The 11,730-nt window shown below is 44.5% G+C and overlaps 2 protein-coding genes and 1 pseudogene across 2 annotated transcripts in view; 1 reads left to right on the forward strand and 2 right to left on the reverse strand.

The window, feature by feature from the left end:
* The window catches only part of LOC124898704 (60S ribosomal protein L2, mitochondrial-like), a gene marked incomplete in the record, with an annotated part of 11,258 nt that extends 2,870 nt beyond the window's left edge, over positions 1-8,388 (reverse strand). The window contains 1 exon segment of the mRNA XM_047412532.1: positions 12-8,388. Within this exon segment, the coding sequence (XP_047268488.1) occupies positions 12-243 (232 nt within the window).
* LOC124898705 (cytochrome c oxidase subunit 2) overlaps positions 1-11,730 on the reverse strand; it is a 16,867-nt gene that overhangs the window by 2,474 nt on the left and 2,663 nt on the right. The window lies entirely within an intron of this gene.
* LOC124898424 lies at positions 6,567-9,440 on the forward strand (annotated as a pseudogene).

Genomic DNA, 11,730 nt, shown 5'->3' on the forward strand with positions numbered 1-11,730 from the left:
TTGGCGGCCCCCCCCCCCCCGGGGGAACCATCGTACCGGAGCGATCCGAGAAGAGCGATTAGGCGCACGTTCTATCCTTTCTACAACGCCTATAGACTCAGTCTTTCGTTTCAGATCAATTCTTCGCTGCAATCGCTTCGATCCACCCCCTCGGTGAAAAACCGTAATACGCCCTGAGGAATTCCTACCAGCAGACTTCCCTGTACTCAAAGTGAATTGTCTAAGTGCTCTCCTTTGTCTCATTGTTTATCTCCTAATCATTCGATTCCGCCCCTACCTAAGGCTAGCTCCTACTCCTCCTCCTTCTCCTGACGGATAGGATCCTCCTTGGTCCTTTTTACATAACACTCTCGGCCGCCCAAGAGGACTGGCTATCTTTCTCTTTACTTACGCAATTTCTTTCTTTGTTGTTGAAGGAGTCTCTTCTTTTTTGGCTGCTCCCGCGACAAGTTCTTTTCGGTATTGTAATAATATTGCTTGCCACTCTTCGGTCCGGTAAACCAACTCCAACCAAGCCCAACACTTAAGACGGCACTACTTCAACATTCAATCGCACAGCATTAAAGGTAGCGAGGCTGACGGATTATAACAGCATCAGACCATTGAAAACTTACTTAACCGATCAGGAACTAGACAAACCGCAGGTCGATATAATAGTAGTTCCTTCCAAAGGTAAAGTGAAGTCCCAACATTCCTCATAACACCGGACATCTCGTACGAGAGATTCCAACAAAGAACGGCTGCTTCGTAACTGCTTCTTCTGCAACGGAACATGTTACTGCTTAAAGCAACAAAGAACGGCTAAAGCTCATCGCAAGATCGGAAAGAACACCAGCCCGCACAGACAACAACGACACGACTCCAAATACAGGTAAAAAGGGGATAGCAATTAACTACTAACCCATCCGCTATACTATATAAAACCTAAGCTGATAGGAAAGGGTTGTGGCCACCAGGCGAGAAGGACACCAAAATGTGTCTATAGTCTATACCAGTGTCGGTAATAGTGAGGTTTCTTTTTCCTTAGCCAAAGACGAATAAGGCCAGTAGCCAGCCTTTTTAAAAACCAGAAGGGAAGAAAGAGCCAATTGAAAAGGCTTTAAAGAAGAGATGAAAGTCTTGTGAGGTTTGGTGTTATGTGGAAGTTATATGATATGGCAGCAGGTTGGTCGATGTCTACTACACCTCCATATGTATTAGATCCGGCCAAAATTCCCTGGATGGTTTCTCTGGTTCCGACTTCATCATGTCCCCGGTGGATTCATCACCCATTGGTATACAAGACGTAAAGAACAAAAGAACATAAGAATACTGCCCGTGAAGGGGGCTGGAAGGAGAGTGATAGTTCCTAGTGACAACAGCGGATAGCAGCTGTGACTACCGGTTGTTATCCCGATCTAAAGTGGCAGCCTATCTAAAAACAGCTGATACCAAATAACGGTTATATGGTTGGATTGGTTGTTGGTTCATGCTTCCGAATTGGTATTGATGGGAGGATGGAAAGCTTATTGGAGGCCCCAGAAACAACTGGTGGGACTAAGCTTTCTTCGGCTAGCTTAGGGTATTTTTCTCAGCATTCCGCTTCCCTTCTTCGAGTCCGATGGGCTGACTTGGTCATAGCTACCCAAGTGGGCGTTTCGCGTCCTTAGTCTCACTATGTTCAACGAATCTCTAGCAACTAAATGAGTTGAACTATGTTCAACGAATTGGTCGAGTGACTTCGTACCTCTTTCGAGTGACTTCGTACCTCTTTCGAGTGACTTCGTACCTCTTTCGAGTGACTTCGTACCTCGACCGAGTGACTTCGTACCTCGACCGAATCTCTGTACCTTTCAAATTCTTCTTCTAAAAGGCTTTTCCAAAGAGAAGAATGGTGAGCTAAAGCAGGGAAGCGCGCAAGAGAAGAGCTATAGCTAGTCTCCAGGTTCTATTAGAAGTAAGGAAGTGCGAGATCAAAAAGATATAGAATTATAGAATAGAGAAGTCCCCGCGTTGTACTGTAGAAGTCAACCCACCAGCAAGGAGTAGTCGGTAAAAAGTCAGGAAGGTTGAGGAAATCCCACTATTTGTTTTGGGAAAGACCTCACTCGCACGTAATATAAGTAATATAGAAGGCTCTTCTTTAAATACGTGGGCGAATAACCAATCCAATAAGTCTTTCTTCCCCCTTTCCCCGAGAATGCCTGTCATAAGCATAAGAAAGCTCGATCGGAGGTGGCTTTCCTTTCTTTAGGAACCTATTTCCTCTAGCCCCCCGCCTTTCTATTCTCTTTCAGATTGAACCTTCTTGGTGTCCAAGGCTTCTAAACCTTCGATGAGGTGAAGGCACGTATTCGGATCTGACCCTAATGTCCAACTATAGGTCTTACCAAAAGTCCCTTAACACATATGTGTTCCCTAAAGAAGAATTCTTGAACAGCAAACAACCAGTTCAGATATTCACGATACTGGATTCTCTTTCGGATAGGAAGGCTGGAATGCCAACAGGCGTCTATTCTATTGAATTGACCCGTTTGGGAACGCCCAGTGCCAGGGTAGACTTTCTTTCTTTGTCTACGACATTTACTTTTATTTACTTTCAAAAAGCCATTTATCAATCCTATTTTCATCGAGACAAAGGACCCATTCAAGTGGCCTTTTTGATTGCAAGTCTTTTCTCAAATCTATCTCTTTAGCGTCAATTCGTTCTCTTCCCGGTCAGAGCGGGTGTGAAGTCTACCCATAGATAGAGAAGGCGCATGGAAGACAAAGCAAAAGTCCGCCTGTTTTCGTTCTACCTTCCATGGCGGATTGAATAGCCTCTTCCCCAGGTCTATTGATGGACGCCTAGAATCGTCTTCTTTAAGCCGGTGGCTTATAACCGGAAGTAGCAAGAAAGAATAGATATATAAGAATAAGGAAGGGATGGGGCTCCTAACTAGAGAAAATAAGTCTTTCGCTTTGGCGAAGAAAGCCCCAACTCCTATTATGAAAAATCTTTCTGTTCGAGTCTTACTAATAGATAGTCTTTTATACCCAGAAGTTCAATGTCATATTAGGGGTTCGATCTCTGTCTTGACTCCGGCCTGAGAATCAAACCCCTTCAGTGGTTGTTAATTCCATCCATTCTCGGCGACAGAATATATTCGAATAAAATCCATCCATCTTCAAAAAGAAAGCTTGTTTGGCTCTTAACGAGTACGAGTGAAAGCCTCCTTTTATCTTCATCGATCGTGATGAGTTGATAAGGGAACAACTCAACGAAAAGTAGAAGAGATCTTATTCGCCGATCTTGGGGCTACAGGCACTGTAGTGAAGTACGAACGAAGTGGTAGTCAACTTAAGCTTTTCAAGTCAAGTAAAGAGTCACTAAACAACTAGTTGTTTTCAACCTTCCTTTTATGTCTAAAGTAGGGGTGGGGGAGATCATGTTACGTATTCGAATTTCGTCGTACCTACTATGAATAGAGAAAACTATCCCCATTGCACTCACTAGCAGCCCAGGTCTTTCCATTCTACATGTGGAATTTTCTCGTCCACTTACCGTTGACCTCGCCTCCCACTACAGCAGTAGCGCTGGCATGTAAGAAGTTTCTAATCCAACTTCTCCCCTTTTGTCTGAACAAGATGCCAATTCTGATTCATCTTCGGACTTCCCCTTTTGGGATAGTCATTTTTTCCCTACTTCCGCATTGGGGGTTTGCTCGAGTTACTCACTGGACGGATTCCACTCCGTTCTTCGTTGCAGAACTACGTTCCTCTCCCCTCTCCTTTCAGTCGAGTCACTTCGTACGTAGGGTACCGGGGGTATCGTAGTGTACCGTATGGTAGCACCTAGCTGTCTCTCAACCATTTTTGACACCCATCTGATCAGTAATCATCGAAAACCTACAGGATGAGAACGGCTTAGTTTCATTTGAAACATGGGATTTCACACTGATAATATCAATGCAGCCTTTACCCTGTCATTACCAGTCACTCTAGTATACGTAACGTATGAGTTGAACTATTCGTTGTTCGTTTCACTATTCTGTAACATAGTATCACATAGTTGAACATAGTTCAACGAACAACTCATTTGAAACGAGCGGTAGCCCCTCTTCGAGCGACTTCGTACCTCTCCCTGTAGGTCGAACGACTTCGTACCTCTCCCTGTAGGTCGAGTGACTTCGTACCTCTTTCGAGTGACTTCGTACCTCTTGCCCCGCCTAACGGCCTGTATAAGTTCATTAAACATAACGTCCTTTCTTTGTATTAAATAAATGCTCTAGCACTTTCTTTGTTGAATGTATCTGGTTCTATTTTATTTTCGTTTTTTAATCCACCTTTTTCTAAGCGCTTGCCTTTACTACCTACCCTTACCTGTCTGCCTTTCACTCAAGCACCTGCGCTTCTATCCAGAAGATAGCTGGAACTGTGTGACTACAGATATATAGCCAATAGAAGGAAGGTTCTTTGCGAGAGTAGTTCATCTCGGGGGAAGAGGGAAGTAGTGGCTTCTACTCCCATACGAGGGCACATTAATCTAATTGAAATCCGGAAATAAGGAGGAAGGACTTGACTTGATCACGCTACTCAGTATACTAGTACTAGTATAGAATGGTTCGTTCCAGTGCCAGTGATAGATTGGTTTAGAAAGATCGTATCGAGATCGCCTTTTCTCAATCTAGTAAGAGGGGTTGGTTAAAAGAGATTGATTCCTTTCGGGGCTCGGGCTAGCTTGGATCTTTTCCTCTTACTTTGATTGCTTGATTGTGCTAAAGGCTTTGCCATGTCATTCCCTTTGATAGTAATAAGGTAAGTAGCTTCCGTCAAGCGAATGGCATCAAGGAATCTCCGTTTTCAACCTTTGTGGCATCGGTTACAGCTGGCAAAGCTAACCTCTATCCATAACAAGAAAGAAGAAGATCGATCTAATTGGAAATTTCCCATCACCTTTTTGACTTGTTGACAACTCTTCAGTTACCGTTATAAGAGCGACTTTCTCTCTTCTTTGCTTCACTTCTGGTAAGGCTCATCGGTCTTCTGGCCGGGCATACTACTAATTGATATTACAAAACTGTTAAGTGAAAGAAGCCCACATACCCGCTCTTCTTTCCCCCTAGCCCAAGTGCATTTTCCTATGCTATTAGACTTTTGGACTAGGGGCCTCGCTGTTGCCTTTGGCTCGAGCTACTTTTGCTTCCGAGAACAGATAGCTTGCTACTCAATTGCCCCGCCCATCTTGGATTTTGCTTTGAAAATCCTTTATTTCATTGAGGAATTCATGGCAGGGGTTTCTTTTTTAGCCTTTCTTTCTTTTTCTAGTTCTTGGAGTAAGGTGAATTTGTCGGCCGGGGTTTGGGTTTTGAAGTCCTGTTTGACTGCTTCCCGGACTTCGGGGACCTTTTGGCCATCCGCTGGAGCTGCCTTTCGTAGCTCTAGATTCTCCTCAAGAAGTTCGTCTGTTCTTTCGTCCAAGGCCGAGGGCGCAGATGGTGCGTGCGGTTCCTTCGGCATCATCAAATTCTCAATAGAGCCTAGGTCCAGTGACCAGATTGAGTATATGATAATCAAAGCTCGTGGGAAAGCTGCAGCAAAGGGAAAAGACTTTCACCAGTTTCTTGAGTGAGAAGCGGATGTTGGTGAAAAAAGGAAGTTGAGTTCAAGTTTGGAGCACATGGCATAAGCCAAAGATCCCGGGATGACTCTAAAAGCTAACGAGATGATTCTGGTTAAACCGGGCATTCCTCAGAGCAAGGAAAGATCTTTCAAAAATAGAATCAAGAGAAAGCGCTAGAACCGATGTAAGATCCGCTACAACTAGAAGTCAACTGGCACCTTCTTAAAGCGCCTGCCCGGCTTTCAGGTCACTTGCGAAGGGAACAAAGCTTAGGGCTCAAAGAAGTCCTCTCATCCTGAGGTGAGGGTGGGATGCCTATCGAAATCAGAAAAGATGAAAAAGGCTATCTACGTCCAATTCAAAGTTTCTTGCATTTTTCGATGTAGTTGGCGACAAGAGCTTCTTATGAGCCTGAATGTCATCTTTACCTTAAAGCTGCTTAAGATTGTTAAACAACACTATTCGACTTGATGCGCTGAGAGCGATGAAAAAGGATTTTCGGGGTATTATCAAGTGCGTATTGCCAAGGGTGAACATATTTCTTTTCTCTTGTGTTGGCTTTGCAAGTTCCTGCTGTGCATCCCTGCCCGATCATTTTCTTCTGATTATCTCTTTTTAGCCAAACTACTAGCTTCTGGGAGGAGGGTTATAGACTCATTCAGGTTGAGACGGACTCCCTGGTTTCTATACAGAAGCTGCACAATGGCTGGGCCTGAGGATCCACATTTCAATATTATCCTGAGAATCAGAGAGCTAATGAGAAGGGGTTGGAGGTGTGAATTGAGTCATATTTGGAGGGAAGGCAATGTGAAGATGTGTTGGCTAAGCAAAGTATCGGTCCTGCTCCTGGCTTAACCATCCTACGTGACCCCCTACTGCAATCAGACAGTGGAAAAAGAATGATAACTTAGGCGCGACGACACCTAGAGTTGTGAAGGTGAGTTAGAGCGTAAAGCCTTAACATGTTCCAAAAAAGGAAGTATACATGTCTCTCCCTCACGGATATTCTCCACAGGGGGAGAACTCAGTTTGCCGCCTGAATCAGTCCCTTTATGGACTTAAACAAGCATCCCGAAATGGGTTTGCCAAATTAGCTTCTGTGGATGCTGGTTTTCTTCAATCCCAGGCAGTCCCTTTTTACTCGTCGACGTGGAAACTATTCTGTTTTTTATTTTAGTATATATTGATGAAATTGTAATCATTGGTAATGATATTCAATTCATCATATCAAACCGTTGATTTGGAGATAGAGGTGACGGAGAAAGAGTATCGGGAGTGGTATATTCCCAGAGCCGTCGAGATCTTTCTTATGCTATTCTCCGGCCAGATCTAGGTGTGAACCAGGAGCTTGCCATTGTGGAGAGAGAATGGATATGCCAATTACTACTCTGTGTATCTGATGTGTGCTTCGGAGTATTGGAATGCTGATCAGAGGCGGGCGACGGTAGAAGGAGGTAACAGCCGGGTTAGGCGCTCCAGCAGCTCTAGGAGTTCCCGTTCTCGCTTTTCTTGATCTTCCATGAAGTTCGCCTGCTTTGAGAGAGGAGAGACAGCCATTTGATGCATGACAATGGAGAAAAGTACTATATGCTTTATGTTTCCTATGCAGCTACTACAGCTAATAAGCTATGCATGATGATATGTGATGCATGCTTTGACTTCTAAGGCTTGACAGGTCCTTTTGGTCGATTTCCAGTTGATTGCCTCAACCTATCGATTGAGTGAGTTGGAGAAGAAAGTCTTAGAAGGCTACGACTCTATAAGTTTCGCGTCTTATTTTTTTGCGTGTCTACTATTTATTTAGGTGCAAAGAGCCTAAGCGGTTCAAGCTATTATATTCCGCGCCTGCTCTCCATTTCCACCCATGCAATAGAAGCTATTAATGCCATATCTGGTGGTTCAGACATTCCCGCTGCTACAATTGGAGTTGACGGTCCTAGTTCTGTTAGAGTAAGAGCTCTTGCTGGAATAACCAGTGCTAGTTACTTGACTGTTGGAGGAGAAAGCACTGTGTGAAATGTTCACGTAGAAGCTCCTCTTTCATCTGCAGGTATAGACTTCTTTTGATTCTCATATCTTTTCCTATTTTCAGTTTAAGCTGCCGGAATGACCGGGGGCGTTTGATCTGGTTATGCCTTTTGGACTCACCAATACCCCTGCCATGTTCTGCTCCCTCCACAATGAGCTATTCCACCCGTACTTAGACGACTGGTAGTATACTTTAATCGTGGACTATAGCTATTCGTTAAACGACCACTTCCACCACCTTCGGACCGTTTTTAAGGTATTAAAGAAAAATCCCCTCTATGTTATGTAAAGACAAATGCTCCTTTAAACAGACGGAGATCCTCGGAATAGGGCATTGGATGGGCATCAGAGCCATCGAGGAGTGGCAAGCACCCACCAAGGTGAGTGAGCTAAGATCATTTTAAGGACTCGTTTTCTATTACCGAAGATTCATTGTAAGTTACTCGAAGAGAGTGAAATTGCTCGAGCTAAAGCGAAGAGGAAAACAGGTTCAGAGACGCTCTCGCTAACGCCCTTGACCCTACTATGGGATATTTAGCAATGGTACTGTTTGAAGCTTTCCATCGATCAGTCGCTTCTTGAATGGCATAGTTTCAGTCCTATCCCGATGCCTTCACCAATTTCTTACTAAGCAAAGGTAGGGCACGGGGTCGCTTTTCCTTTCTCTATCGTGCGACGAAGCGGGTTAACAAAGTCACGATCAGATAGGTTGAAATATCTCTGTCAAGGAGAGCGCGAAGCATAGTAACTTCCGGAATGAATAGCAAAGTCTCATCAGGAAGGCCTTGTATGGACTAAAACAAGCAAACTCCGGCTCGAAAGCAAGGGGAAGAATTGCTCAGATACCCGTGAGTGAGGCTTATTTGGGTCGTGTTGTAAATGCCCTGGCTAAACCTATTGATGGTAGAGGTGAAATTTCAGCTTCTGAATTTCGATTAATTGAATCTGCCGCCCCGGGTATTATTTCGCGCCGTTCTGTATATGAGCCTCTTCAAACCGGGCTTATTGCTATTGATTCGATGATCCCTATAGGACGTGGTCAGCGAGAATTCATTATTGGGGACAGACAGACCGGTAAAACAGCAGTAGCCACAGACACCATTCTCAATCAACAAGGTCAAAATGGTTTATGTGTTTATGTAGCTATTGGGCAAAAAGCGTCTTCTGTGGCCCAGGTAGTAACGACTTTACAGGAAAGGGGAGCGATGGAATACACTATTATGGTAGCCGAAACGGCGGATTCCCCTGCTACATTACAATACCTTGCTCCTTATACAGGAGCAGCTCTGGCTGAATATTTTCTGTATCGTGAACGACACACTTTAATCATTTATGATGATCTCTCCAAACAAGCGCAAGCTTATCGCCAAATGTCTCTTCTATTACGAAGACCGCCCGGTCGTGAAGCTTATCCAGGAGATGTTTTTTATTTGCATTCACGCGAGCCGCTAAATTTAGTTCGAGTTTAGGTGAAGGAAGTATGACCACCTTACCAATAGTTGAAACTCAATCGGGAGATGTTTCGGCTTATATTCCTACTAATGTAATTTCCATTACTGATGGACAAATCTTCTTATCCGCCGACCTATTCAATTCTGGAATCAGACCTGCTATTAATGTGGGTATCTCCCTTTCCAGAGTGGGGTCCGCAGCTCAAATAAAAGCCATGAAACAAGTAGCTGGTAAATGAAAATTCGAACTAGCGCAATTCGCAGAATTCGAAGCCTTTGCTCGGGTTTCAACGGCATCCCTAGCTGTACTGATCTATCTGGCAGTTCACTACGCGCCGAATGATTCTTTGCTATTTCCTCTTTCTTTGAGAAAAGTGTAAAACCTATCTAATTCATCTTAGGTCCATGTTAATACGAATTAGTGAAATGAAGGATGATTAAGAAGTGGAATAAGCAAGCAAAGAACCCAACCAAGCAAATCGAATCTCCTTGACCCGGGCACAGCGAGCAGTTTCCGTGACGGAAAAAGCGGCATCGTTGACTCCAGAGAAGTAAGCGAAGGGCCGTCGGCAAGCAGCACCGGCATCGACAGCGGTAGTACGATTCTATCCGTTCAAGTCTTGGTCTACCGGTGGGTCGTCCTATGAGTAACTCTCGCAAACAAAGAAGAAAAGAGATGGAATTCAAGCCAGCAAAGGAATGAGGTAGGGCACGGGAAAGGTAAAGAGAAGGGGCCGTCGTTGGTGCATAACAGAGCTTTCCTACCGACGATCTTTCTCGGTGCATAAACAAGGCTTAGCCTTCGAAGTACCGCATAAGCAAGAAAGCCAATAGACCTTGAATAGCCTGTAAGAAAGGACTTATGAAGAGGATTTGACTATAGTATCAAATCCACATATAAATCTTGTACGCAAGTTGGCACAGCGCTTTCGCTTTAAAAAAATTTCGCTCATTTGGTCTGCGCGGTCAAATCGGCTCTCCTGCCTGTGTATCCCATGCCCGGTGCCGTTGATCTGTCTGATGGGAGAGATCCACCAATTCCTTTATTTCAATGTGTTGTATCCTCTACAGAGGTGGAGTACCCTCTATTCAATATATGATTTCCTGCCCGGAGGGATATGGAAACATTGAATTCGCCAATTTTCGAACTTTTCTTTGATTCTTGACACATGTCATGCTGGATTTGAAGAAATAGAAATGAAAGTCTAATTCCGCTAGAGAAAGTTGAATATGAATTAAACCAAAGAGGAGTTTCTACTCAAAAAGTAGTGGCAGGAAAGGAAGCAGCACACCAGGACGAACTCCTTCTTTTAAATATCAACTCAAGGCCTCCTTTCCTTACTCGTTGGTTTGAGTGCTTTATCGAAGGATTGATATAGAGAAAAAATGCCTATATTTCTTATCTAAGCCCACCTACCTTGGGATAAGCGGTTACCGGAAGTTTGAAGCTGACTTTAATGAGCAACACTTCCTCGTAGGGTCACCAAAGCAGGCTCCTTTAGCCGCTTCGATTGTTAGAGCTCACTTCACACCAACAGAATCGTAAGCTTTCTTCTCCGCCTCAGCTTGAGAGCTCCTTTCTACATCAAGATCTGGCCCTCGATCGACTCCGGCTATGGTGCGATTCCTGGCATATGTACACCACAGTAGCTAAGGCAACCCCGTTCCAGCTCGCATTGTATTTGAAGTTGAGGATTTCGCTTCTGATGTAGTCAGTGAGAAGCGTTGTTCCGTTTTTAGCTTTAGCAAGCCTGTGACTGCCTGAACAGACTAGTCTACGCTCAGCCAACATTCCGAACTTGTCTCGATACTGACAGTTCAGTGGATGGGATAGCAGAGAGAGAAAGGAAAAGAAGTAGTTCCGAAAGGAGACTCCACCTAGCTAGCGCGCTCCTCACCTCAATGCTACACTTCGGCAGCTACGAACTAAGACGCTTCAGAAGAAAAGCTACATCCACTACCTGCATTCACCCTGACAGGCTAACCCGAGCTTACCCAGGGCCTTACCGCCCGAACCAGCAAGACTAATGTCTACTTATACCTTTGAGAGGTCCACTTATACTATTGATAAAGTCTCACAATTAATAAGGCCCCGGTTGTGTTGTTATATAAGATTCAATTCAATCTAACAAGCGGACTACCTTCGGCTACTACAAGATCTTTATAAACCAAAGAATGAGCCTACTTTACGCACTTCCGCATTAAGCAGGCAAGGCCAACTACACAAGCAAGAAGGCATCGCCTGCGGCTTCCAATCCAATGACAAGCAAAAGACGAAGAAGTAACTTACTATACCTTACCTCCTTGTGCCCATAGCTTGACCTCCGCCTTTTTCTACCTGCACGGATGCCTTCCCTTCCTTGCAAAGCGAACCTAGTCAAGCAATGGAAGGAGAAAGGAAAAAGACCTTCCTCGCGCACAGACAGACCCTCTTTAGCGAAGTCCCTCCTTCCCAACCTCTCCTACAGCATCCATTTCGTCAAAGAAGGACGGAGCAGGCACACTGACTACTCTGATTGGGCGTGGACTGGGAAAAAGTAGCAGCTAAAGGAAAGCTAAAAGGTATTGGCGAAGAAGTAATGGAGGATCTGATATAGATTGAAAAGAGGGAAAGCTAAGCTAGCTAACGAAGGGGTTGGGATTCTATCGCCCTAGTACACCAACCAGGAA

The sequence above is a fragment of the Capsicum annuum genome, chromosome 5 (assembly GCF_002878395.1).
Source record: "Capsicum annuum cultivar UCD-10X-F1 chromosome 5, UCD10Xv1.1, whole genome shotgun sequence".
In the NCBI taxonomy this organism is placed as follows: Eukaryota; Viridiplantae; Streptophyta; class Magnoliopsida; order Solanales; family Solanaceae; genus Capsicum; species Capsicum annuum.